Source organism: Puma concolor, chromosome E2, assembly GCF_028749965.1.
Source record: "Puma concolor isolate L17-30 chromosome E2, mPumCon1.1.hap2, whole genome shotgun sequence".
Classification (NCBI taxonomy): domain Eukaryota; kingdom Metazoa; phylum Chordata; class Mammalia; order Carnivora; family Felidae; genus Puma; species Puma concolor.
The window spans coordinates 28,188,229-28,215,839 of NC_141681.1; the positions used below are offsets into that span (position 1 = coordinate 28,188,229).

Below are 27,611 nucleotides of genomic sequence, written 5' to 3' on the forward strand. Positions count from 1 at the left end.
TGGAGAGGACAAGAGCCTGGCCCGGAATTACCCAGTGCAGAGCCCTCTGGGGCAGGGTCTTGCTCGGAACAGCGCTCAGAAAATGTGGCCAGACTTGGGGCTGGTAGGCTGGTCAGCCAGTCCTATTCCAGCCACTTCCTGTGCAGGATCCTAAGGGGAAGGGGAAGTATCTGTGTATTTTGGTGGGAGGCAGGGTGCTCTCTCTTGTCCAGCCAGACTCCCTGGGCAAATTCCGGCTCAGGAAAGTATTTTTCTCCCCCGGGGATGAGAAGGGGTTGCAGCAAGGAGGAGACAGGCAGGTCCCAACAGGGTCTCTCTCCTCTTTCCCCCAGCCCGTGGCCCTTCCAGCATCAACCCAAGTGCCACCCACAGGTAGCTCAGGCCTCTCTGGGAAGGGGGAAGAGAGCTGCCTCTTGGAGGGCAGCGAGATCTGAGGGGAGCACAGGTCCACGCATCCAGGTTCCGCACTCCCTCCCCCACTGCAAGAGGCTGCAGGGTAAAGGCTTTGCAGAGACACCTGTGCACTTGTGTCCTGAACCCTTGGCCACACTCTTGCTAGACGACTTGGGAAAGTCCTTGCCTTTCTCCGCACTTTGGTTTTCTGTGGCCACAACCCAGGCCATGACCTCCAGGCCCTTCATTTCTGAGGTCTCCTGGCCACCTCTATCTAGGGCTATAACACCAGCAGCCTTCCTCCTCGTGCTGTTTGCGAGCCCAAGAGGCTGCTCTCAGGGCTCAGGACGAGGCCCTGCTCACGCCAAATCCCCTCTATTTCCCACCTGGGATCTGTGCCAACTTCACGAAGCCTTGCCTCAGTAGCAGTGCTGGTTTTACCTCACCGTGCACTCCAGACCCTGGAAATCACCACCAAGATACTCCCCGGCTCAAAAGCCAGCAGTGGCTCCCAATTGCCTTCGTGGTCCAGCCCCGTCCAGCTTCCACCCAGCTCTGGATGGGCTTGCCACATTCGCATCCACCTCCCCGCTCTGTCCCAGCTGGGACGCACACGTACTGGGCAGGACCCCAGCTCTTCTCCATCCCTCGGGCGCTCAGGGGCAGCTCCCCTGAGTCCAGCTTCCCCTGAGAAGGCTGATCTGCCTCCAACTCCCCTATAAAACATTCCAGATGCTTCAGCTTTAGGACGCGTGCCAGTCCCTTGCTCAGCCCCCCAGGCAGGGAGGAAGCAGCAAGCCACCTCCCCCTCCCCATCCTGGGAGAGCCCCACACCATCCCTAGGGAAGCATCTCTCTCTCCTCATGGGGGCTACTCACCCCGTGATCTGCAAGAGGACAGTAAGTGGGACCCCCAACAGGACATTACCTAAACTGAGTCACACCATGAAGAAGTCACTCGCTGTTCATTGTTTTTCAATCCTGGCTGCATCCAGGAGAAGCCTCCATTTAGAGCTAAATTCTCTCTAACTTGTCTCTACTACTGCCTTGTGTCCTTATCTTTTCATTTCTCAATCTTTTATATTGGACTCAGAAAACTAGATAATTTTTTATTAATTTTTTAATAACTTTTTATTGTGGCAAAATATACATAAAATTTACCAGTTTAACCATTTTTTAAGTGGACAGTTCAGTGGCAGTAAGTACATTCACAATGCTATACAACCCTCACCACCATGTGTCTCCAGAATTTTTCCACCTTTCCAAACTGAAACTCTGTCCCCATTAAATAGCAACTTTCCCTACCCTCCTCCCTGCAGCCCCCTGGCAACCACCAGTCTACTCTGAATCTTACCACTCTAGGAAACTTCTAGAAGTGGAATCATACAATATTTGTCCTTTTGTGACAGGCTTATTTCCCTTAACGTAATGTCTTTACAGTCAATCCATGCTGTGGCATGTATCAGAATTCCCTTCCTTCTTAAGCCTGAGTAACTTTCCTTTGAATGTACAGACAAATTTCATCTATCCATTTGTCCACTAACAGACACCTGGGTGGCCTCTACCTTTTGGCTATTGTGAAAAATGCCCCTATTTAACAAAGAGCAAGTTTCTAGCTAGATTTTAGTAGCACTGTTTGTTCGCATGACATTAATTTTTATGATTTTCTTCTATTTATGGCAACTGATACAGATTTCCTGCTTACCCTAAAATACACATACATCCTAAAAAACGAAATTATTTAGAGGAAAAGAGCTATGTGTTGATGGCAAAAAGTGGGGGCAGAGGTACAAGACAGAAAGGCTGGAATGTGGGAAATACCAATACAAACCTCAATCGAAGGCTGAGTTGGGGAAGGAACCCCTTTGGTGGGGCCACTGGGAGGCTGACACCAGATTAGATGCATCCAGAGGGCAGTCTGGGTGTGTGGTTTCAGAGACAGGGGTGACAATGGTAAGATTGAAAGAGTCAGATCTGGGTGCTGAGACCTTCTGGCTCTGTGACCCAGGGCCTGTCACTTGACTTCTGATTCTTACTTTCCTATGAGTTGGTGATAACAACTCGCGGGGTGGCTTAAAACTGAGATAATTCATGGGGCGCCTGGGTGGCTCAGTCGGTTGAGTGTCCGACTTCGGCTCAGGTCATGATCTCACGGTCCGTGAGTTCGAGCCCCGCGTCGGGCTCTGTGCTGACAGCTCGGAGCCTGGAGCCTGCTTTGGATTCTGTGTCTCCCTCTCTCTCTGACCCTCCCCCGTTCATGCTCTGTCTCTCTCTGTCTCAAAAATAAACATTAAAAAAAAATTTTTTTTTTAAACTGAGATAATTCATACGAACTGCCAAGCCTATGGTCAGTACCCATCTTGGTTCCATGACTGGGTGGGATCTCCCCATCCCCTGCAAGACACTCCTAGGACTACTTCCTTTCTTAGGAGAGAGGGCCCAACTGTGATGTTCTCATTGGAGCTCAGCTTCACCACTGACTCAACCTCTTCAACCTTCTTTATCCCTCTATCCCTACTGTCACCTCCAGAAACCCTGGGAAAGAACCAGGGGGTTCTTGGCCCATTGCTGTCCTTACCCGCTGTGGACTTCGGGGAAGTCTGAGCCAAAAGCCCCCCCACCCCCACCCCACCCGGAGCATTTCCTCAAGTTTAAAAGGGGGAAGTCTTGGGGCACCTGGGTGACTCAGCTGGTTAAGCAGCAAACTTCGGCTCAGGTCACAGTCTCAACAGTTTGTGAGTTCCAGCCCCACGTTGGGCTCTCTGTGCTGACAGCTTGGATTCTGCTTCCGATTCTGTGTCTCCCTCTCTCTCTCTGCCCCTCCCCTGCTCAGGCACTCTGTCTTTCTCTCTCAAAAATAATAAACACTTTTTTTTTAAAAAAAGAGGGGGAGAATCTCTGTCCTCTGAGTACTTAGTAACTGACTCTCACAGGCCCAGGTACAAAGCAAAGCAAAGGCCAGCCTCGCAACATTTACGGACTAGATCTCTCTCCAACACCACATCCTCTCCCCAAATCTGTCTCCATCAGACATCAGCATTTAACCACGCAAGTAAGAAGCAAATGAACTGACAAGCAAAACTGCAAATGTTGCAAAAAGCGCAGGGCTTCATGAAGTTGGTTAAAGTGACATGGGACAAATGAAGGCATAGCTGTCCACAGAGGAAGAGAACATCGCTAAAGAGAAATGATCGCGTCCTTCCAGAGAGAATTGTTAGACTACCAAAGGATTCAGAGCAACATTTGCACGTGAAACTCTCAAATATATTTGCAAAAATGACCCTGTTTCAGTAAAGGACCAACTCTTCATTCTAATGTCTGCATGGTTGCAATCATAATCTAAATAGTGTTAGTGAGTTGAAGCTAGTCTTTCTTCATCATTTTTCGTTTCCTTTTCAAGGTAGAGTCCCAATGTGGTCTTGTTGCCTCCACTCTCTCCGGGAAGTGTTGGTGATCTTTTCAGAAGGATTCATGGCAGGGGCTTTTCTGGCTGGCTCAGTCAGCGGACTATGCAACTCGATGTCAGGGTCATGAGTTCAAACCTCACAGGTGGCCTAGAGCCTACTTTAAAAAAAAAAAAAAAAGAGTCGCCCTCCAGATACAGGATATGATGAGAAGCCCTCCTGGCACCCATCCCCCATCCCGCGGGCAAACCACAACCACCTTACTCCCAAGGGCGGAAGAAGTCCCACAGCCACTGGGCGCACAAAAGGGCGCGCCTTACCGTAATTGCCTGGGGACAACTGCCTGCTCCTGTCCCAGGCTGGGCGTACCCCAGCACCTCGGAGAAAATCTCCCCCCGCCCCCATCGCGGGCCAAGTGCCGCACATGCTTCTCAACATGCGTGAGGTTACTCTGGTGAATCCTTTTGTGGTACAAAGGGGAAACTGAGGCCCTGTGAAGGGCAGAGACTTGCTGCTCCACGGCCACTCGGTGGCAGAGCTGGCACTAGGAAGAATGCAGGTAACAAAAGTGAACATTTGATAAGCGCGCCCCACGTGCTGTCCCGGCACAGGCGGTGCCCACTTCGGCTGCAGGGCGCCTAGTGCGTCGTTGGCGCTCTGGAAGCCTGAGGCGGGAAAGCCGAACCCCGCGGGGACCCCAGACCCTGCCTTTCGTACCCCCCCCACCCCGGCCCCAAGCGGAGGTGGGGCCTCCGTCCGGGTCCCGCTCCCTCTCTAGCAGAGCCCGCCACCCCGGCCCGTGCCCCTCGCCTCCAAATCAGGCTGGTGCCCCCACCCCGGCAACTCGGTGGGCCCGGGTCACATTGGGGCTGCAGCTTGCCGGGGCCCACCGCCCCCGCCCCGCCGTCTCCTCTCCCTCCCCTCCCTCCGGGAGGGAGGAGGAGACTCGGCGGCCCTCCCTCGGCCCTCCCGGCGGAGGCCGCGGCAAGCCCCGCGCCCGCTCCGCCCAGCCGCGGCGGGTCGGACGTCCGGAGCCCGCGGGTCCCCGGCTGAGGTGAGCGGGGGCGGCAGCGCTGGGGGCAGCTAGCCACTGCGTCCCGGGAACTCCCTCCAGGCCGCGAACCTTCCGCGGGAGGGAAGGGGTTAAGTTGGGGGGCGTGCTGGAGGAGAGGGGCACAGCGTCCGCAGCAACCCCCAAACTCCGAGAACTTCCTAGCCCTCTCCCGGGGCTCCCCAACTTCCCGGGGCCCCAGGCCTCGGGTGTAGAGGGGTTGCCGGGAGTGGGGGGGGAGGGCAGGGCCGCCTTCGGAATGCTGCGGGCCGGGACCGGACGGGAGGGGGGCGGCGGGCGGGGGCGGAATTTGGAACTCTCCCGGGGGACCCAACGTGGTCACCATGGCGAGTGCGGGATGGACGGGTTCAAGGGCCAATCGGAGCGCGGCGCCACCGCCCCAAGCCCGCGGCGGCCGCCAATGGGGGCCGCGCGGCGGGGTGGGCGGGACCGCGCCGCCTGGGGCCGGGAGCCCCCTCTGCCCTCCGCCAGCCGCTAGAGGGAGCGGGGCGTCTTTGCCGGACCGGGGCTGCTGGGGAAGGGGCGAGGAAGTGAGGGTCGACGCGACTTCTGGCCGTGGGCGGGCAGAAAGCGCATTTCTGGAGGGAGTTGGGGCAGTTAGAGCGATGGCTCAGTGCGAGGAGAATGGAGTGGTCCTCAGTTACCCCACCGTTCTAATAGTGCCAATTGATGATAGCTGGCAAACCCACTCTCCGCCCTGGGCTCCTGTTTCTGTGTCTTAAGTGAGGGTTGTACAGACCTGTGTGGGGGTTGGGTTGGCTCTGATCGGTTCAGGTGGCACAAGGTCTGCCCACTTTGTTGGACAGAGCTTTTAGGAATCTTGTTAGTGCCTCTCCCCATCGTACAGACAAGGAAACCGGCCCAGACAAGACAGAGAGTTGCAGATATCACACAGCCTACCAGTGGCACAGCCCTGACTGGTGGGATGTCTGCTCTACAAAAGCGAATAGTTCAAGGAGTCGCCGAGAGGCCGGCCAGCCCCCGTGAAAGGCTCTAACTCTCTCCCATACCAGCTATGCTTGGCCACTTGGCCCGATGCCTGAGGACCCCCTCTTATAAGTGTTCCCAGGGGCATCATGCCCCTTAGGCAGACTTAGCCCAGGAGGGGAAGGATCCAATCCCAGCAGTCCAGCCCCACCCCACCCCCCACACCCCGCCCCCACTTTGCTGCTGGTCCTCTGGGTGGATGTGGGCAAGTCGCTGCTCCTCTGGACCTAAGTTGGTCCATTGTAAAGAAAGGAGTTCTAATCAGTGATGTAGGACATCTTTGTGGCTCCTCGGTCTGAGATGGGGGTGCCTGGGATAGTCTGCTCCCCAGGGGCTCAGGTCTAGCTGGCAGGCCCTGCTTACCTCCCTCCCTCCCTCCTCTCCTGGCCATCCAGTGGCTGGAGCCCAGGCAGCAGGTCCGAGGGACAGGTGCCCGCAGTTTGTGGGCTGACCAGCCTTGGACCCTGCACTTATCCAATCAGGCTGTCCTCTGCGGTTTCCTGCTGGGCTCTGCTCCCTGCCCACAGCCAGGCCTGTGGCCATGGGCAGCTCCAGAGCGCCACCTGAAAGGTTCTGGAAGGACACAGCGGCGTTCTTAGCTTGAGGGAAGAGCTGGGCCGCTGCGTAACCCCCAGTCCCCTCAGCTGGCCCCCATCCAGCCTTCAGCATTGCTCCCTTCTCTAGCTGGATAGTGAGAGTCATCTAAACATGCTAAAGACAAAACACAAAGTTGTCCTCTTGTGGGCCACTTAAGCTTAAGTAAGAGGCCCAATCCCTAACCTGGCCATGAAATGACCTCTGACTTTGACCTTGGCCACAGACAGGCTCACACACCTGCCTGTCTTGGAGTCTGGCTACAAAATGACTCTTTATCCTTAGGACAGTTCAACTCTCCCTCTTTATAAGGGGATCCTTAACTGTTGATCTTCTATCCATCAACCTAGAAAGTATTTATGTGTCATCTGCTGTATGCTGGGCCCTGTGCTGACAGCCAGAGAGATCAAGATTTCCTTATGACCATTGCCTAAGAACAGGGTGGTGTGCCAGTGCTTTGGAAACACTCACGTGCTCTATATGAGATCAGAGAAGGCTTTCCAGAGGAGGGGAAAGTAAAGGTGGGTCTTGAAGGATGTGTAGGAGTTTGCTGATGGAGAAAGAAGGAGGGAGAGACCTTCTAGACAGTAACACAAGCAGCAGGAACCACTGGTCACTTTCTGTGGACAGAGTAGATGAGGGCCTCGCCTGAGCCAAGTATTGGATCACAAGATTCCAGTTTCTGTCCTAGAGTGAGCCCACAGCTTCCTGTAGCAGTGAGGACGGCTGTGGGGCTGGGGTTCGGAAGTTCTGAGTCCCACTAAGGGGGACTGCCCAACTAACGGGATGCGAGGTCACAGTTGAGCCTTCTGCTCTCCACCCGCCAGCCAACTTGAAGCAAATCCTGTATTCAAGGCCTGTCCTAGAAGCTGTGGGTGGCACAAGCGTCCCGTCTGGGCCCGGGAAGCCTGCGCTGCAAGAAGAGAGGGCAGCTGGCCAAATGTGGCTGCGACGGTTTGTAGGGATGTGCTCTCTGGGGAGGAGGAGCTGGAGCTGAGGAGATCGAGGCATTTCCTGGAGGTGGCAGAACTGAGCTTGAGGGATGGGTGGGGGTTTCGGAGACTGAGGGGCAGCGTTCAGAGCGGGGGAACAGCCTGAGCAGAAACCCTGAGGATTAGAGCAGGAATAGACCCGTCTGGCTGGTGGGAGGCAGGAGAGGGGAAGGTGGGGTGAGGAAGGCTCTCTGGGGCCTGTGGTGGCTGGTCCCTCCCCCCCCCCACCTGCTCTTTGGGGGGTAGTGTCACCCTAGGGGAAGCAGGAGGCCACACACACACACATACAAACCACACACCCTATGGGAAGAAGGCACTGAGCCTGGTGGAGAAGGGGCAGGAAGGGCAGGGCGGCAGCAGTCTGTCTCTGTAACTGTGACCTGAGCCTCTGTGTTGCACGACTCTGGGTGAGTGTGGTGAGCGTCCGTTACTAGGGCTCTGTGTGTGTGTCCCCGGGGCTGTGTTGTGTTAGTGGGATGGGAGTGAGGGTGAGGGGAGGTGTTGCTAGGCAGGGTCTGGCTGCCGCGGAATCTACGTGGGGTGCAGGGTTCCTGGTGTGCCGGGGGGTGGGCTTCTCCAGAAAGCCAACCTTGGGGCCCCCACCCCTTTCCACACGTATGTACACACGGCCCCCAGGGGACTCTGGGCTTGCAGGAGGGCTGTTCAGAGCCCCTCTTTCCCCGCTGCTCCCCTTCCTCCTCCCCCAGCCCCCAGGAGAGACTGAGCCAGGCTGCCGGGAAGGGCAACAGGAGCTCCGTCTGGAGCCCACCCCTGCCTTTAGTGTGGGCGCCTGGAAGCCATTAGGGGCCTGGGTGGCGCCTGCCCTGCCCCTGAGCGACAGGCTTGAGATTCCTGGAAAGAGCCCACCCCCGCCCCCTCACTGCTGAGCCCCATGCCAGGCCTGGAAGCTCCCAGAGGCCAAGAGGATATGGCAGTGGCCCCCTCCCTGCCACCCTCTCAGTTTAGGGGCTGCCAGAAGGGCCCGGCAGCCAGATCCTGGCGGACCTCCCCCCCACACCCCAGAACCAGCACAGGGCTGGCGCTGGGATTTCCTGCCTCCTCCCCTCCCCCTCAGGCCCACGCATTGTTTCTCTTTTCCAAGAGCTTCTTCTCGTGGAGCTGGGCCAGGGAAAGGCGGAGAGGAGGAGTGTGTGTTTGTGTGCGTGTGCATCTGTCTGTCTTAGGGGTGAGTATCAGCACGTGTCCGTGTGTACCCATCGGTGTGTTTTCACGTGTGCGTCTTCGGGTGCCTCCGTGACTCTGTATCTACAGGGGAGCATCTCCGTGCATCCGTACCGTGGTGCGTGCATAGGGGTCCATCCCTGAGGATACGTGCCTTCCCGTGTCGCTCTGTGTCTGCGTTTAAGTGTGTGGGATTGCGTGCGTGTCTGCAGATGTGTCCGGGTGTGCAAAGATGTCTGCGAATGCACGTGGTATCTAGGCCAGCCACCTCACTGCACACACAGAGAGCCTGTCGGAGGGCACGCAGCCTGCCAGGGAGGTGGTGGTGTATGGGGAACTGGAAGCTAGGTCCGTATGGCTGTGTCTGGGTGTGTGACTTTGTGTAGCTGTTTTTGGCATCGAGACGTACACGTGTGTCTGTATGAAACTAGGGGTGGGGACCAGGCATCACCATGTACTCAAATGTCCCCAACCTGGACTATAAAAATGCAGATCCCCAGCCCCACACCTACTGACCATGAGGCTCTGGCAGGGCGTGGGGGAGGTAAGGCCCAGGAACAGCATTTTAAGCAAGTATCTAGGTGAATCCGAAAAATCCCTTGATCAGGAAGCACTGGTCTCCCTCACTCCCACGCCACCCGCATCCTACAGGTGGAGAAATGGAGGCCCAAAAAGGGGCAGTGGCTTACACGAGGTTGGTGACAGAGGTTAGAACCGATGCCTGGTGACGGTGGACAGACAATTAACAAACAGCCAACGGACGAGAGAAATACAGGAGGATCGCCGGGCAGCACTGACACGCGAGCGGTCACAAACGTAAACTGCTCCACCTGACGGTAAAACCCGCGTGTCTGGCTGCACAGGTGGAGGCAAGACAGGCAGAGCAGTGGAGGTGACCTAGGTTGGCACTGCCTGGGGAGAAAAGAAGAGGAGAGGGGCTGGGGCGCTGAGGGAGTTTGCCAGGGCGAGAGCAGGGCCGTGGAACGTGAGCTGAGCGAGGGGAGCAGGGCTGGGGGGCGGGGGGGGGGTGGGGGGTGGGAGGCAGGTGGTGTGGACCGCGAACAAGTGGTGGGATTGAAGGATTTTTGTGATTGGGACTCCTAGAGGGAGCGAGCTCGGACTTGACGCTAGAGGGGGGTCACCGCTATTGCCAACAACAAAGCGTGGCCAAAGGTTGGTGTTCTTTAAAAATGTTTGTTTATTTTAAGAGAGAGAGCGCCCGAGCAGGGGAGGGGCAGAGAGAGAGAGGGAGAGAGAGACTCCCCAGCAGGCTCTGTGCTTGGGTCGGGGCTTGACCTCGTGAACCTCGAGATCACAACCTGAGCTGACGTCAAGGGTCAGATGCTCAACTGACTGAGCCACTCAGGTGCCCCCAGGTTTGCATTTTTAAAAACTCACTCTGGGGGCACCTGGGTGGCTCAGGCGGTTAAGTGTCCAACTTCAGCTTAGGTCATGATCTCACCGCCTGTGAGTTTAAGCCCTGTGTCATGTTCTCTGCTGTCAGCGCAGAGCCTGCTTCGGATCCTCTGTCCCCTACCCCTCCCCCAAAATAAAAAAACTTTAAAAACAATTAAATTAAAACTCACTCTGGCTGCCACTGTTCAGAATGGATTTGAAGAGTGGCACGTGGGTGGCTCAGTCGGTTGAGTGTCCAACCGGCTCAGGTCATGATCTCGCGGTCCATGAGTTCGAGCCCCGCGTCGGGCTCTGTGCTGACAGCTCGGGGCCTGGAGCCTGCTTCCGATTCTGTGTCTCCCTCTCTCTCTGCTTCTTCCACTCCTCCCACCCTGCTTCTCCCACAGACTCACACTCTGTCTCTTTCTCAAAAATAAAGAAACATTTAAAAAAAAGAAAAAAAAAAAAAGAATGGATTTGAAGAAGGCAAAGGTGGTTCCAGGGGGAAAGCAGAGAGGCAGTGGCTGGGCTCACCCAGGTGGGAAATGATGGTGGTGGCCTTGACAGGTTAGTGACAGAGTAGGAAGAAGGTGGATAGATCCTTGTGACATGTGGCAGACAGACCGACAGGAGTTGGAGGTGACGCGATGAGGGGCGTGGGGAGAAAGCAAGATTCCACAATGTACTCCACAGCATGAAGGAGTGAGGAAGTGCTCTTCTCCCAGAGCGGGCATCCAGAAGGAAGAGCTGGTTGTGGAGGGAATGGAGAAGGTGAGTTCCAGTTCAGCCAGGCTGAGTCTGAGTTATCTGAGGAACATCCTGGTAGAGGCGTGTGAGGTTCCGGTGGGGCACCTGGGCTAGAGAGAGAGATTCAGGGCTGGTGACGACATGGTGGGGTGGCTCAGGCCGGGTGGTGAGAGACAAGGAGCCCCAGGACTGGATGATGCCGCCACTCAACAGATGCACCCAGGTTGTCCCGGGAAGGCTGGCAGGAAGCAGTTGGAGGGTAGGAGGAAGACCTGGAGGGCACGGCGTCCTGGATGAGGGTGACGCAGGAAAGCAGGAGAGGCTGACGGTGCCCACACTAGAGAGGGTGCAGCGGCGAGGGCTGAGACTTGCCTAGTAGGTAGGTAGGGCAGTGTGGCCGGAAACCAGCCCGGCATGGCCTGATGAGAGAGGGCAAAGAGACTGAAAGGGTGGACGGGCCTTGACAGGGAGGAGAGAGAGGAGGGGAGAAGGGGGGAGGATCGTGCCAGGAGAGACTCCAGCAGGGGTGAGGCCCCCTAAAGAGGGCATCATTGGCAGAGATGGGAGAAACCGGAGAGGGGACCTTTGACCCAAAGAGGGACAGCCCTTCCATCCTCTTAGGGCCAGAGAGAAGGGGGCCATGGGCCTTGGAACAGGACCTGGAGGGAGTGCCAATCTGATGGCTTCCCTTTTCACTGCAACTATGACATTAGATCACCTGCTGAGAGTGGGGGTTAGAGGTGGGAGGAGGATGAAGAGGGGACAGAGAGGGCTGGCCAGGCAGTGTTGGGATTAGCTGGTGTTGAGGCACTTTGTTGTGGGGCTGAGTCCCGCCAGAAGCGCACTGGAAAGGAAGGGATGGCTATCGGGGCAGGGCCTTGGGTGAGGATTTGTGGGACACACTCTGCTGAATGGGGAAGGAAGAGCATGATGTCCCAAGAGAGGCTGCTGCTGGCGGTCAACACAAGGCCACAATGGAGGGAGAGGGGGACAGGCTGGGGACAGAGAGAGGGCATGCGTCTCACTTTTCTTTTAAGTTTATTTATTTTAAGAAAGAGGGGGTTGGGAGGGACAGAGAGACATGAGAGAGAGAATCTCAAGGTGACTCCACACTGTCAGTGTGGAGCCCAGCTGCAGGACTGGAACCCACAAACCCTGAGAGCATGACCTGAGATAAAATTAAGAGTTAGATGCTTAACCGACCAAGCCACCCAGGGGCCCACATCTCGCTTCTTTTAAAGTGATGGGGCCCACAAATAGCAGAGTCCAGCAGTGGGACCGATCCCTCACCACGCCACACCCCCACACTGCATACGGGTTTATTTCCATCATACCACCAGAACACGTGTTGCATTCACCAAACCCTCACCAGTGTTTGCATTTGGGCTCCCAGACACAGCATCTGCGATCAGATCCGAGGCTTTAACCCACCTTGAGTTGAGCCTCCCTTTCCCCTTAGGTAAATGGCAGTCATTTCCCTGGAGTCTATTGAGAGGAATAAATGAGACCCTAGGCATGGTACCCGGCCTGTAGTCAGCCCTCCACAAATGTCATTGCCATTGTCATCATATGCTGGGACTAAAACAGTGGCCGAGAGCCAGCCCCTGCCCTCAGCAAACTCACAGGATGGGGAGCAGACAGGGATACAGATCAATGGTAGGTGAGGTTGGTTAGACTAATGGTGGAGACACAGATGGGGCTGGCCTCCTGGCCTGAGGTGGTCCGGGAGGACTTCTAGGAGGAGATGATATCTCAGATAAATCTTACCGATGAGAGTTAGCCCAGCGCAGCAAGAGGCAGGGAGGGGACTCCTTCAGCAAGCACGCATGCTGCATTTGGGGTGGAGATGGGGAAGTAGTACCAGCCATTCACCTTGTGAGATTGGACTTGAAGGTCAGGGAGAGCAGATCAAGGTTTCAGATAAGCTGCCTCGGCTGCAGGGTGAAGGGACCATAGGGTGGTGTCTGGAGGCCAGTGAGGAAGCGGTTACAGGCCCTCGCTCACCACTACAGCCTCACTGGGACTTTCCTGAAGCAGACCGTTTCCCCCCTCCTGCCTTTGCTCATGCGGTTCCCGCTGCCGGTTTTGCCCTTCCCATGTCTGAGCTTATGGGTATGGACAGGTGGTGGCCACGACCCAATAACGGTTGTGTTCTCCCACAGGTCCAAGGAAGAAGCGTCCCCCACCCAGTGGCCAGGAGAGCGGTGGGGAGCAGTGGCCATCATGCACAGTCGTATCGCCTCCGCCGGGCGTCCCCCGTGCCGCCCCTGAGTCCGGCCGGAGTTGGGACGCAGGGCCCGCCCGCGCGGCCGCACCATGAGCCACGGGCCCAGCCCCCGACTGGCCGAGTCCCCGCAGCTGTCCAAGGGCAGCCTCCTGACCATCCTGGGCAGCCCCTCGCCGGAGCGCATGGGGACGGCCGACTCGCTGCCGCCCACGCCGCCCAGCGGCACGCCCTCGCCGGGGCCGCCGCCCGCGCTGTCGCTGCCGCCCGCGCCCGCGCTGCTGGCCGACGGGGACTGGGAGAGCCGCGAGGAGCTGCGGCTGCGGGAGTTGGAGGAGGCGCGCGCGCGGGCGGCGCAGATGGAGAAGACGATGCGCTGGTGGTCCGACTGCACCGCCAACTGGCGCGAGAAGTGGAGCAAGGTGCGCGCCGAGCGCAACCGCGCGCGCGAGGAGGTGCGCCAGCTGCGCCAGCGCCTGGACGCGCTCACCAAGGAGCTGGCGGGCGCGCGGCGCGAGCGCCAGGAGGCGCAGGGCGAGTGCGAGGCTCGGGGCCGCGAGCTTGCGCGGCTGCGCGGCGCCCGGGGGAACGCCGACAGGACGCCGGACGCGCCGGAGCCCGAGCGGGAGCAGGAGCCGGTGCGCGACGTCGGGTCGGAAGTGCCCCAGGGCAGCCAGGTGTGCGGCGCGCGGGTGGGGCTGTGGGGCTGGGGACGAGGTGGGCTCCTGCGCGGGGCCTTGACACCCGGGTCCGGAAGGGAGCGCTGCGAGACTCCGAAAGGGGGATAAGGAAGGGCTTGGTGCCCCGGGAGGTTTCACTCCCCTGGGTCGGCCTCTGCTCCCCAGGGCCTCAAGAGGCCATTCTTCGGGGGAGAGGGAGATCGCCAGGGTGGCGAGGCCTGGGACCTGGTGGTCCCTCCACTCCCACATCTGAACAGTCAACAGAACCATGAAATCGTCCCTTTGGGGCGGGAGTATGATCCAAACAGTTGCCTAGTAGGCGTCCATTAGCATCGCAGCTGAATTCATTCATTCTTTCAGCTTGAATGGGGGGCGGGTAGGGGTGAACATCTATAACCCGTGTCATCAAAGCTGAGGGGATGGGGGATTGTCAGGGCAATAGGGGCACAGGGAAGGTCCCTGAACCAGGCTTTGGGAAGGGGGCTTCACAGCTTTCCTGGAAGAGGTCCCATTTCAGCTGAGACTAAACGGATGTGGAGGAATTAGCTGTGAAACGTGCAGGCAGACATCCTAGGCATGCAAAAGCCCAGAGGCTGAGAATAACAGGTCCCGTCATTCAGTGGGCACCTACACAGAGCACTAAACTCTGTGTGTGCCATATCTAGTTAATTCGCACAATCCCAAGGGGTGTTTGCTTTGTGGATGAGGACACTGAGGCATAGAGAGATTAAGTACCAATGTCTGCCAGCTGGTGACTGGGGCGTTGGGTAGTTGAACCAGGTGAACTCCAGGACCCACTGTAATAATCAGTCTGGCTGGAGCATTAATGGTGGGTGTGGAGGGCAGCATCCCCTGACCCAGCAGGCCTTGTAGGAGCAGAGTCCAGACTCACATTCCTCCCAGCTCCATCCCCAGACAGGCCAGCTCTTCCAGCTCAGATTCTTGGCTGCCCCTTTCCCTCCCCTTCCATCCCTGCAGGCTGGAGTGGCCACTGCTGCCTCCTGGTGGCTGAAGCCCCGCCCCCCCCCCCCCCCCCCCCCTCCCCAGGCCTGCCTGGTGTTCGGAGGTGGCATTCATTGCTCTTCTTTGGGGCAGATAATGACAGCTCCTGTCAGCCAGCCTCAGGTGCTATTCCTGACCTGTCCTTGTTGTGGTTGCCAGTCACAGCCCCGGAGGTGGCAGTGCAGTGGCAGGAACCTTGGGATTACAGTCTGAGGTTTTTTCCTCCAGCCTAGCCAAGGGGCTGCTGGTGGTGATCAGGGTCTGGGTCTGAGACTCAGAAAAAGCCCCTTCCCTCCCTGTTTCCCTGTTTATGAAACAGGACTTTGGACCAGGTGGCGTCCAAGGCCCCCACCCAGACAGTCTGAGATACATTAGGAGTAGAGTCTCTCTCCCCAGGTAGTTCCCAGGGCCGCTGTCCCAGTCCAGATAGGGAAACGGAGGGCCAGACCGGGAAGGAGTTGGCCTAGACTCATCTAGGAAGGTCACAAGGGAAGCCAGGCTGGAAAAGAGTCCATGGATGTCTCAGGTTCGTGGTCAGAGACAGGCCGTGGGTGTATCAGGGGCAGGCTGAAGGGGCCAAGGGGTAGGGGGAGGCTGGAGGAGAGGAAGAGGGCTTGGCACTGAGTTAATAATCCCTCAGTGCTTCCTGTCTGGGAGCTGGTTCTGCTCACAGGGACTGCCTGCCTGTGCCTCTTTTACCATGTCACACATCTCCTGGTGCCTTAGTGTTGGCACGTGAAGAATGGGATATTCGAGCCGGAATTCCCTTTGAGAGAAGCTAGGTCTTATCCATTATAAGTGTCCCTGCTTCTGCTTCCATTCACACCAGTGTCCCACCATATGCTTGCATACTTCCAATGGCAGGGAGCTCACCATCTCCTGCAAAATCTTCTCGGATACATTGGTGGCTGACTCAATGCACAGTTCCAGGAAGTGAAGGGGGAAGCCCAGAAGAGGGGGTGTCTCTCCTTCTCCAGGGATGGAGAGGTAGGCTACGGAAGAGGAAATTGGGGCCCAGAAGGGCTGTGTGATTTGCCCAAGGTTACCTACAAGCTGATCCCAGACCCCGGGCCTGGGAAAGGCCAGGAGGTTGGCCAAGAGGGGGGCTCAGCTGCCACTGGTCCATCCTCCGCCTTGGTCCCCACAGGAACTGGAGCTAGTGGAGAGCCTGCTGAAGAGCAGACCAGAGGAGCCCGAGGGCTGCTGGGAGGCACGCAGCGTGGGGGCCGGGGGCCCACGGGGCAGCTCCGGCCGCCAGGAGCGCAGCCGGCTGCCCTGGGAAGACACAGCCACCATCGAAGAGGGTGCATCCAAGTTGACCGCCCTGCGGCTGCGGCTAGATGAATCCCAGAAGGTGCTACTCAAGGAGCGAGAGTGAGTCCTGGGAGGGAAGCAGGGCCCCGGGGGGTGGACCCGGCCACACCAGGGCACCCTCAGAATCACAGAATGAAAGTCAGTGTTGTGGAACGTGAGGCTCGCTGCAGGTGAATGGCACTACTAAGGGCTGAGTCTTGGAACTTTAGAGCGGCGTGCTCTACTGGAGGACCCAGTGCAAGGTTTGGTTTATTGACTTATTTTAATAATTCATTAGTTAAATAATACGTGTCGTGCATTTACTCTGGCAAACCCGTGCTCGGCAGTGAGGATACCGCTCTAAATACGACCAAACCTCCCCGCCCCTGGCCTCACGGAGCTTTTCTCCTGGCAGGGAGAGGGTGCCTTGGACAGTCAGGGAGGTTGAGGGGTTGCCGATGGGAATTCAGGTTTGCACTGGTTGAGTCTGAGATGACAGGGAGACAGCTGGGGACATGAGGAGTCTGGAGTTCGTGAGGTGGATCTGGGCTGGAGGTAAGAACTCAAGAGTCAGCAGTGAATAGGTGATACTGGTAAAGCCACGAGCCGGGGGAAGGGAGGTCAGAGACGGAGCCCTGGAGCCAACCTAGTTTAGAGATCAGAGGAAGAGCCAAGCAGGAGACGAGACAGGAGAAGGGAGTCCCGGAAGGGACAGGGAAGCCAGGAGCACCTGTTTCACTGAGGAGGCAGTGAGCAGTTGAATTGATCATGTAAGGAGAGGACTAAGCTCTGACCCGTGGATTTAGAACAGGGAGGTTCCCGGTGACCTTGATCAGGGCACAGGCCTGATTGCAAAGAATATTTTGTAACGCCCCCTTTTCTGTCCAGAAATTAAATGCATAGATAGTGTGAAGACAGAGGTCAGTGTGGTGCTTCTATAATCACGGGACCCCAACGGTGGCCCACAAACTCCCAGAAGCGAGGGCACAGATTCCCTCTCGTGGGCCTCAGACAGAACCAGTCCTCCTGACACCTTGACCTTGGACTTCTAGCCTCCAGAACTGTGAGACCGTAAATTTCTGTTTAAGCAAAACAGACAAAACTCAACCTGTTTCATTAACTGAAATTTAAAGCAGAAATGAGGGGAGCCTGTCATAAAATATATGTATCGTGACATGGAAATGCTCAGGCCCAGCTCCCCTAGAAGAAATAGTGAAATGCAGTGGACCCTTGAACAATGTGGGGGTTAGGGGCACTGACCACCCCCCGTGCAGTTGAAAATCTGACTCCCCAGAATTGGACTCCCCAAAAACTTAACTAATAGCCTACTGTTGACCAGAAGCCTTACTGATAATGTGAATAGTTGATTAACACATATTTTGTATGTTATTCGTATCATATGATGTATTCTTATAATAAAGTAAGCTAGAGAAAAGAAAACATTAAGAATAGGAAAGGAAGGGGTGCCTGGCTGGCTCAGTTGGTTAAGCCTCTGACTCTTGATTTCGGCTCAGGCCATGATTTCACGGTTCATGAGTTCGAGCCTCACATCAGCCTCTGGGCTGCCAGTGCGGGGCCTACTTGGGATTCTCTTTCTCCCTCTGTCTCTGCCCCTCCCTTGCTTGGGCACATGTGCTCGCTCACTCTCTCTCTCTCTCTCTCTCTCTCTCTCAAAATAAACAAACATTTTAAAAAAAGAAAAGGAAAGGAAAATATACTTACAGTATTGTACTGTATTTATTGAAAAGTGTGCATGTAAGTCGATCCGTGCGGTTGAAATCTGTGGTTTTCAGGGTCAAATGTGGCTAGCATCTGGTAACTTTATAAAGAATGATAGCGATGATAACCATACCAGCAAATACTCCGAGCCAGCCACTGTCCTGCAGCCTTATGTGTGTTCACTCAGGTAAAGTCACCTCCCAGGGCGGCTACAAAAACGGCAGGTGCAGGTGTGTGGGGTTAATAACTCAAATACACAAGTGCTGTCTCTTTGGTGACCATATTTCCTGAGAGATGAACAGCCATTGGTAGAGTTCTGAACAAAGCAGAGCGCGACGTTCCCTCAATTTACACAGCGATTCTGTTCCTGGGGAACACCACGTTATACCGAAGATACTTTCTGTTTATATGGGAATCAGCCTGAGGTTCAAGGCTCAGATCCTTTTCACACCCAGGGATGTCCAACAGGACATGCACGCGTTACAGGGATGCGGGACAGTTCCTGGGTGCACAAGATGTCCTGGGCGTTGACTGCAGGACGTAGGCACACCTTGTCCCTGCCCACTAAATGACCCAATCATGCGTGATTATCAGACATACCTCCTAGAAGGTGGCATTGTCTCTTCTGAGAAGCCCATGTTAGACGTATGACACGTCAAGCTTCCTGAGAGTGGTGGCGGGGGGGGGGGGGGGGGGCGGGGCAGTCGTGAGGCACAGCATGCTGAAGAGTGATGATAAGCACAGCTCTTCGTTGAGCACCTACTGTGTGCCAGGGCCAGGCCTTGTGCTCTTTACTCACAGCATCTCATGCATGCGCAGAGCAGAGTGCAGAATGGGGATCGCAGGAGACCCACCCAGGGATGATGACAGGAAGTGCCCCCTCCATCTAAGACCCACTGGACAGTATTTTCCAGCTTTTCCAACTCCAGAACCCTGTGTGCAAACCAAGCCTTACAGGGAACCCCCCAGTACATAAAACAGGAACAGACGTCATATTTGGTAGTTGAGCCTGAGACACTTGCCCAGGATGGCCACTGCCCTGGAGTCTCGGTCACCTCCCCACATCGTAAGCCAGGCACCCGCGGTTGTGCGTGGGGTTGGGGGTACCCCTCCAAAAGGAGTGCAAAAGCAGGGTGCCTGCCACAGTGTGGGGTGCCAGGGCCTTGAATGCCAAGGCAAGGACCTTGGACACGGACTACTCCTGTGCAGACCACCGGTGAGGGCTTTCAGCAGAGGGCCTCAGTGAGCTCACCCCCATGTCTGCCTCTCCTCCTCCTCCTCTCTCCAGGGATAAACTGGCACTGAGCAGGAACATTGAGAAGCTGGAAGGGGAGCTCAGCCAGTGGAAGATCAAGTATGAGGAGCTGAACAAGACCAAGCAGGAGATGCTCAAGCAAGTAAGTCCTGGAGCTGACGGTCTTCCTAGGAGACGCAGCACTGCGCTGCTGAATTTCAGCAGTGGGAGCAGGAGACAGGGAGTTCAGTCATTTCCTCGCCAAGCACTGGCTGTGTGCCATATGCTGTTCTGGGTGCTGGGGCAGGCGATGTCCCTGCCTTCAGAAGCTCACCTTGTGGAGGCCACGGGGTGGGGCCCGGGGGATACCGACAGTAACCAGGCAGGTACGTTCATAAGCTCTGAAGCACTCAGAATGAGAGAGATGGGGTGGTGGGTCACGAGTGTCCTCTCTAGGGGCGCCTGGGTGGCCCAGTCGGTTAAGCGTCCAACTCCGGCTCAGGTTATGATCTCACAGCTTATGAGTTCAAGCCCCGCATCAGGCTCTGCGGTGACAGTGCAGAGCTTGGAGACTGTCTCAGATTCTGGGTCTCCTTCTCTCTCTCTGCCCCTCCCCTGCTCGCACTCTGTCTGTCTGTCTCTCTCTCTCAAAAATAAACATTTAAAGAAAAAAAGAAAAAGAAAAAAAGAATGGCCTCTCTTGGAGTACCTGGGTGGTTCAGTCAGTTAAGTGTCCAACTCTTGATTTCGGCTCAGGTCACGATCTCACAGTTTGTGAGGTCGAGCCCCAGGTCGGACTCCGCGCTGTCAGCATAAAGCCTGCTTGAGATTCTCTATGTCTCTCTTTTTGCCCCTCCCTGCTCTCTCTCTCTCAAAATAAATAAAGTATAAAAAAAAAATAAAGTTCACAAAATCTTAAAAGAAAGAAAGGAAGGAAGAAAAGGAAGGAAGGCAGGCAGGCAGGCAGGCAGGCCTGCCTCTCTAGGAAGGTGATGTTTGAGGCAAGACCTAAAGGAATTAGAAGCCATCCTTGAGACCATATGGGAGCAGAGTTCCTGGCAGAAGGCACAGCAAATGCAAAGGTCCTGCGGCCAGAATAAGCCTAGTGTGTGCAGGAAACAGGCCAGTGTGGCTGGAGGGTAGTGAGAGAGGAGGTTACAGGGGAGCCAAACCTCACTGGGCTTTGTAGACTGTGCTGAAGGGGAGGAGTCTGGATGTAGTATTCATTGGGCACCTAGTGTGTGCTCTCACTGATGCCTCGGGGCGGTTGAGGAGGCTGGACCCTGATGTCCCCATTTTATAAATGACAAAACTGAGACTCCAGCTGGCAGAGAGGGGATTCCACCACGGTAGCAGGGGGATTCCGGGTAGGCAGAGATCGCCCTGGGGGGCCGCTACTGCCTCCTGTGCAGCCCCCTATAGCCACCAGGGGGCGCAGCCACCCAGAGAAAGCCTGTGGATCAGCTGCATTTCCAGAAGGTGCAAAGATCCAGACCTCAGAGCCTGAAACTGCCCTGGAGGCGACTAAGGCTGGTCCCGTGGTAGAATCTCTTGGGAAATATCCTAAAACCCTCACTGTCCTGAAGCAGCATCTTTGGGGGATGGGTCCAGGAATCTGCCTTTTTAATCTTTTCAAATTATGAAGTGGAATCATTTGCAGAAAAGTGAATAAAACATGAATGTGCAGTTTAGCAGATAATTATAAAGATTCTCTTTTGTAACTGGCTTCTTGCCCTCACTATTATGTATTTGAGGCTCATCCGTGTCGTTGCACAGAGTGGTAGTTTGTTGGTTTTCCTGCTGTACAACAGGGAATGTGCAACTCTGCCAGAATCACCCCAGGCGATCCTGACATGGCCAGCCCCGCACCCATACGCAGACCCTGTTCGGGTCTATTGTATGCATTCAGCCAGCACAGGGCTACCCAGGGCCGAGACCATCGGGGATACAAAGGTGGGCAGACAGGCAAGCTCTCTGTCCTCCCGAGCTCACATTCCATTGGGGAGTAGGACAGAGAGTAAAGGAGGCACCCCTTGTAGTTAGGGAGGAGGAAAGGGGCCTCCTTGAGGAGGGGGCATTTGGGCCAAAGCCTGAGAATGAGTAAAGTCAGTCCTGTAAAATACCTTGGAAAGAGTGCACCAGGTAGAGAGAGCTGTATGTGCAAAGGCCCAGCGGTAGACAGGAGCTTGGTGTGTTTGAGGACTAGAGCCTAGAGCACAGCGAACTAAGGGGAGAGAGGTGGGAGATGAGGCTGAGGAGAGATGGACGAGGGTCCAACCACGCAGGGCTTCATGAGACCATAGAAAGGAGGCGGGTCCTTATCCTAAGCAACCCAAAGATGGAGGTATGATTGGATTTGTCTTTTTAAAGAGCTCCTTCTAGGCTACTCTTGTGGAAAGTGGGGTGACAGGGGCCACGAGTAGACACTGGGAGGCTAGCGGGTAATGAGGTCGGAAGCGTGAGATGTCAGAAATGGCACAAGTGGTGGGATTCAGGCTCTGTTCTGGATACTCTGTGGCCCACGTGGGCCCCACCTCAGACTCTTTGCAGAGCGTTCCTGCACCAGAGCCCATCCCCCAGAGCTGGTTCCAGATGTACCCAGGTGGTTCTCACATAACCAGGCTGTGCTGTATCCTGCAGCTCAGCATCCTGAAGGAGGCCCACCAGGACGAGCTGGGTCGCATGTCCGAAGACCTGGAGGATGAGCTGGGTGCACGGTCCAGCATGGACAGGAAGATGGCCGAGCTGAGGGGTGAGGTGAGGCCGCGGCTGGGAGCCGGGAGAGTTTGGGACTGGGGGGAGCCGGGGGCATTGTCTCCATTAGCCGACCGCTCAGAAGAGGGCAAGAAGCAGGCCTGTGCGCTGAGGTGGGGACCAGCCACACCCCGGGCTCCAGCCTGCAGGGGGTGACGGGCCTCTCTCCCACACAGAGACCAGAAGCTCCCTCACATCCTGCACACCGTGAAATCAGCCCAGGTTAATTATAGCTGCTGCAGCCGGATCTGCTTCCTGGAGCCAAAATTGGCTACAGGAGGAGATGGGGAGGGGGAGCATCCAGCCCAGACCCTGCTGTCCCTTGTCCCCCGGAACCCTGACCCCGTCCTGCCCTGTTGTAGATGGAGCGGCTGCAGGCGGAGAACGCAGCCGAGTGGGGTCGCCGTGAGAGGCTGGAGACCGAGAAGCTGGGCCTGGAACGGGAAAACAAGAAGCTGCGGGCGCAGGTCGGGGACCTGGAGGAGGCGCTGGCCCGGCGGCGGAGGCAGACAGCCAGCGCGCTGGACTGTGACCTGCGGGCCAGCCAGGCTGCGCTTTTCGAGAAGAACAAGGTGGGGTAGCGGGTGGTACGGCCGGGGCTGGGGCAACTCTGGGGCCCCGTGCAGCCAGGGCAGAGCGCCTGCTGGGTGTCCACCTCCAGCCCACTGGGGGCCGGGGACCCCTGAAGTAACGACTAAGGACAGGTGTGGCAGTCGCCCTAGAAGCTGCTCCTCCTGGGTGCCCACCGGGGGCGAGGCTTACCGAGCACTTTACTGGGAGCCCGGCCCCGCGCCAGTGCTCTTTGTTCGTTGTGTCGTTTAAGCCTCTTAATCCTCCAGATGTCCATCGGGCACCCGCTGGGTGCAGCCTTGTTGTGGGCACTGGAGGCACGGCGGCAAACAGGCAGGTGCCCTCTGACGCCGAGTCCTCCCCCGTCTCCCCTGCCCCGCAGGAGCTGGCAGACCTGAAGCACGTGCACGGCAAGCTGAAGAAACAGTTCCAGGAGAAGGTGGCAGAGCTGGCACACGCCAACCGGCGGGTGGAACAGCACGAGGCAGAGGTGAAGAAGCTGCGGCTGCGGGTGGAGGAGCTCAAGAAGGAGCTGGCCCAGGCCGAGGACGAGGTGAGCACCTGCGGGAGCCCGGAGGGTGGCCTCAGACCTCAGCCGAGGTAGGAGTGGGGCGGCAGGGCCCTCCTGTGTCACTCTGCGCCGGGCCCCCGGTGCCCAGCATGAGCCTGACTCTCGGGAGGTGCCCAGGGTAGAGCGGAATGTGGGCGTCCAACGGATGGTAAATAGATGCGTATGTAGCAGCGTGGGAAGAAAAACGGGCGAAGAGATGAGTAGTTGAATAGATTAATGGATGGATGAGTGGGTGGATGTGTAGGAGGCACAGGTACCACATAGATGTGTAAATGGAAAGACGAGAGAGTAACTCTGTGGATGGATGAACAGAAGTATGAGAGAACAGATGGACAGGTGGATGGGGAAGGGAGGGGGAGGAGGGAAGAGGGAGGGATGGAGAGGATGTAACGATAGATGTATGAAAGGTGAGTGGATGGGTGGGTAGATGGGTAGGTGATTGGATAGATGGATGGGTGGATGGGTAGGTGAGTGGATGGGCGGATAAATGACAGATGAGTGTACAGATGTGTGGAAAGACAAATGACAGTGCAAAGATGGCCAGATAACTGATTGGATCGGTGGGTAGAAGGGTGAATGGACAGAGAGAAAGAAGGGCAGAAGGATGGAAAGATGGGATAATAGGTGGGTCTGGGAGAGTGGAAGCGGATAGACAGGGCGGATGGGTGGCCGGGTAGAATAAGCAGTGGTGAGTGGGCAGGTAGGTAGGTATCTCCATGGACAGATGCTATTCCACGGCTGAATGGTCAGATAAACAGACCCACAGGGAGAGACGGGCAGGTGGGTTGATAGCTGCATCAGTAGCTTGGGGTGTTGGAAGACGTGTAGACTTGGAAGGCAGGGGCGCAGCAGATACGGAGAGGAGCAAAGGGATGCTTCCTTGGAGGAGGTGGGCCTTGGTTTTGGCCTCGATGGACAGACAGGGATTGCTCTTGGGGAGGGCAGAGGAATGGCAGGAGTGGCTGGCCCAAGGTGACCCTCACGCTCTTTCCCTGCTCACCCACCAGCTGGACGAGGCCCACAACCAGGCACGGAAGCTGCAGCGGTCGCTGGACGAGCAGACGGAGCAGAGCGAGAACCTACAAGTGCAGCTGGAACATCTGCAGTCCAGGTGAGCCCGGCGTGCAGCAGGAGGGCCAGCGGGGAGAGGATTCCCAGCCGGGGCACAGAAACAGGGCAGAGAGACTTCCTCCCGGTCAGGGTTGGAGCCCCAAACTCCTGCTAGAGGGGAAGGCAGTGAAGGAAGAGATCCAAGACCCCTGGGGCCAGAATCCTGTCCCCTCCAGGCAGGAAGGGCCAGGGCCAGGAAACCAGGGAAGGGGAGTGCAGGAAGTGAGACCAGCTGGGCGCCCTGGAATCATCTCCTGTGACCTGCTGGCAGGCAGGTGGGCGGGTGGTGAGAGGGAAGGAAGGGCGGCCAAAGAGGTCGGGTCCTAGGTGGGGCAGCGGGCAGGGACAAAGGGTCTGGAGAGTCATGGCCCGGAAGAACAAGCAGCCCCCAAGGTCCCCGGGCTGGGGCGACCACAGGCCAGCTGGGAGCTGAGGAATCGGAAGGCAGGGAAGCATGGAGGAGCCCCGGCCCTGATGGTGGACCCAACCCATCAGCTCTGGACAGGACGCGACCGCGTTAGTGAAGGATGACCTCAGGGTCTCTGGGGCACCCAGCTAGCACTCTTCATCCTTTCCCTGACCACCCCATCCCTGGACTCTGTGCACTCTCCCCGGGGCCATAAGGTAACAGAGAGCCCAGCCTAAGCCCCTGCCTACTGTGTAGCTGCCCCGCCAGCCAAGGGCATCATGACCACTGTACTGACCAACTTCCTGTGCCAGGCCCTAGCCAGGCCCTTAGTGGCATCCTATTATTTCACAGAACAGAGACATACGGGCTCTGCAGCCAGGCTGCCCGGGTGGTGGGAATCTGCACTTAGTAGCCATGTCAGTGGTCAGTGTGGTCTTGCTTGGGTCACTTGCTTAAACTCTCTGTGTCAGTTTCCTCCTCTGTAAACTGGGGATGATACAGTTCTTACCTCGCGGTTATTGTGAGTTAAATGGGCTTATAAAAGTACGTGGCACATAGTAAGTGCTGCTACTGCTGTTACTGCCTCTGCCCCCGGGGAGCCCCTCGGGGCTGTTGGGGGGTACTTATATTTGGGACCCATGTTGTGCCTCAAGAACCATGCTCCTATGAGAGAAGGGAAGTAGAAGATATTTTGTTCTAGGGAGCTGGCAGACGAGGAAACTCAGGCCTAAGAAGGTAGGTGTCTTCACGGCCACACAGTGGACCAGTGTTCTGGCCAAACTGCCCCCTGGCCATCTGTGCCCTGATTTACTGAGCACGTGCCATGTGCTGCCGTGTGTGGAGTTTTCATGGCTGGGAATTCAGGCTATGAAGCCAGACCTGAAGCCATGTGACGTGGCCAACCTGGCCTCAGTTTCCCCGTCTGCCTGGGACGAGACCCGTAAAGTGTTGTGCAGGGGCCCAGGCACCAGTCCAGGCATGGCCAGCACTGGCCACTCTACCCCCACAGCACACACCCCTCAGAGGCCGCCTAGCCCCGGGCTTTCCCGCAGTGTTGGCCACATTCTTTGGGAGCCATAAACTCCCCAAATGGACAGGCAGGCTCTACCCAGCCTCTCAAGTGCTTCCAACGGGGAGGGCAGGGCTGCCCAGGACCGCTGCCTCGTTTTATTTTCCAACTTTTTGTGCTTTAATGTTCCGGGGACAGCTCACTAAATCACGGCCCAGTAATGGAGGCCCCCGCCGGGGCCCCTCCCTGCCGTGTTAATAATTCATGCCTTCCAGTAAGATGCAGCCAAGGCAGCCACTTGCTGGGGGATGGGCATTTCCTCCACCAGCCCTTGTAAATTTTGGCTTTAGGAATTTGAATGTGGGGAAGAGCGAGGGCGGAGCACTTTCTCACTGTCCCTGGGGGGGTAGGGGACTCAGACCCCCAGCCCCAAACTCTCTGCCTGTGATCTTTGGAGCCTGACGTGGGTTCAAATCCCAGCAGTATGACCCTAAGCGGCTACTTTACCTCTCCAGCCCCAGCCCACCGTGGAGCCCAGCCTCACTCACTACTGTCCGGGGGACTAGGCAGATTACTTGGCTGCTCTGTGCCTCAGTTTCCTTGTCTGCCAAACGGGGATGAAGTAGCATCTCCCTCACCTCCGTGGTTTCTGGGAGGATGATGGGTGATGAGGTGATGGATGAAAAAGGCCCAGCCTGGGGCCTGGCAGCAGGGAAGTGCTAGGGAAGGCTTGGCCGCTTGCAGCTGACAGACTCCCCTGACCGTCCTGTCACCCGGCCCCACAGGCTCCGAAGGCAGCAGCAGAACGCCCCCCTCTTCGGGAAGATCCGAAGCGCTCGCTTCGGCACTGAGGAAGCCGGGGACGGAGCCAGCGACCTGGATGAGGATGAGGACCTGCAGATCCAGGTGGCCTAGAGCTCCCAGGGCCGGACAGGACTGGCCCGTGGCCACAGGCCCCTGGGTGCCTAGGCGGACCGGCCGCTCGGACTGGTGCAGCCACCCGTGTTCCCCGCCACGGCTGACTTCCTCCTCTCCCAGGGTGGGGGTCAACCGTCCCACCCTAGCAACACCTCTTGGAAGGGAAGCCATCGCCTGTGTTTTATACATGTATATTTTATGTATGTGCGCGGGGTCCTTGGACCCATCTGATGTTATAAAAACAGGACCGCTCCCGGGCCCGGTCTCCACACCCGCATCCACCCAGGACCTTCATGCAGGGGCGAGGGGGATGGCAAGGGGGGCTGTTGGGGCCTCGACCCAGGCTGCCTCTCTGAAGCTTGGGGGTCAGGTGGAGCTGTTTATAGTACAATGTGATAAACTCAGCCTTTTGTAATAAACCGAGTTTGGGTTCTCAGGGCAGAGTCCTGAGAGTGTGGCAGATGTGGGCAGCTGGTGTAGGGGACAGCACCAGCCTGCACCTGCCACCTAGCCCGAGCTCAGGAATGTCAAGTTATGTAATGAATGACTGAATATGCAAAAGAATGAATGAATGAACATCTGAGCTGCTAAATGGTCGGGAATCCGGCTCCCATGAGGGGAAGGAAGAGGTACAGTGTGTGTCTAATCTGAGAAGAAGAGACTTCTATTCTGCTCCGGATGGATTCAGATCTCTGCCTCTGCCCCTTCCTGGCTGTGCAACCATGGGGAAGTACCTGACCTCTCTGAGCCTCAGTTTCTCCATCTGTAAATTAGACATCTCATACAGCTATCGTGAGAATAAGATGAGTTCATCTGGAGCTCAGTAAAGGTTAGTTCTTATTGAAATACGTGAAGGTGTGCGCCAGAGAGGGGGGATTTGCCCGCTGGGTTCTGCCGCATGGGATGAAGTTCAGGTGACCAGAGGTAGGTGTAAACACAATAAATAATAAATCCTTGTATCTTTACCCCAGCCCTGCTCTAGGTAATGAAATTGCAGGTAGTTTCCATGTTATTTTTGATACTTAATGTCTAAACCCTCTATAACCAGCAGATTTACGTTAAATCTGGTAGAAACTTATCAAAACACAATAGCATACATTTTTGAATCTGCAAGTCTAGGTGGCATTGAGACACCTGCCCTTGGATGAATTCTCAGCAGCAGGCCTGCTTTCTGCAGAAAGAGGCTCCGTCAACATTGTGTTTTAGCAGGCAGAAGGGGTGAGTTCCCTGTGCTCAGGGGGTATGCAAGGAGCAGTTGTGGCTCTGAGCAGGGGCCTGGCACCAAAGAGGAGTTCGCTTCAATTGGGAAAGAGACTCTGTGGCTGTGGTGGGGAGCTGCACCCCGTGCTTTCT

General features: G+C 56.6%; 1 protein-coding gene and 1 long non-coding RNA gene across 5 annotated transcripts; one reads left to right on the forward strand and one right to left on the reverse strand.

Moving 5' to 3' along the window:
- Positions 1-3,474: 3,474 nt before the first annotated feature.
- On the reverse strand, positions 3,475-5,140 carry LOC147573441 (uncharacterized). The gene is made up of 2 exons (XR_015244779.1): positions 4,920-5,140; positions 3,475-3,956 (listed from the first exon to the last, which is right to left on the reverse strand). It is a non-coding gene; the product is annotated as an uncharacterized LOC147573441 (long non-coding RNA).
- On the forward strand, positions 4,716-27,228 carry CCDC102A (coiled-coil domain containing 102A). 4 transcript variants are annotated; one of them, XM_086689347.1, is made up of 10 exons: positions 4,765-4,850; positions 9,275-9,459; positions 12,928-13,666; positions 15,819-16,045; positions 18,972-19,080; positions 21,558-21,674; positions 22,034-22,243; positions 22,624-22,794; positions 23,820-23,923; positions 26,126-27,228. In XM_086689347.1, the coding sequence occupies exons 3-10, from the start codon at positions 13,082-13,084 to the stop codon at positions 26,253-26,255; spliced, it is 1,653 nt and encodes a 550-aa protein (XP_086545473.1). In that variant the 5' UTR covers positions 4,765-4,850; positions 9,275-9,459; positions 12,928-13,081; the 3' UTR covers positions 26,256-27,228. The 4 variants fall into 4 exon arrangements, with proteins under 4 accessions (XP_086545472.1, XP_086545473.1, XP_086545474.1 ...); XM_086689348.1 differs by lacking the exon at positions 4,765-4,850 and adding an exon at positions 7,563-7,848; XM_086689346.1 differs by lacking the exon at positions 9,275-9,459 and having other exon boundaries at positions 4,716-4,850.
- Positions 27,229-27,611: the final 383 nt, after the last annotated feature.

What these genes read in the sequence shown, in the direction of transcription:
- CCDC102A (XM_086689346.1), top strand. Translation starts at nt 13,082, where the DNA reads ATGAGCCACGGGCCCAGCCCCCGACTGGCCGAGTCCCCGCAGCTGTCC. An exon ending in TGGCCCAGGCCGAGGACGAG is followed by an intron (nt 22,795 to 23,819) that starts GTGAGCACCTGC and finishes CTCACCCACCAG; the next exon opens with CTGGACGAGGCCCACAACCA. An exon ending in CTGGAACATCTGCAGTCCAG is followed by an intron (nt 23,924 to 26,125) that starts GTGAGCCCGGCG and finishes CCGGCCCCACAG; the next exon opens with GCTCCGAAGGCAGCAGCAGA.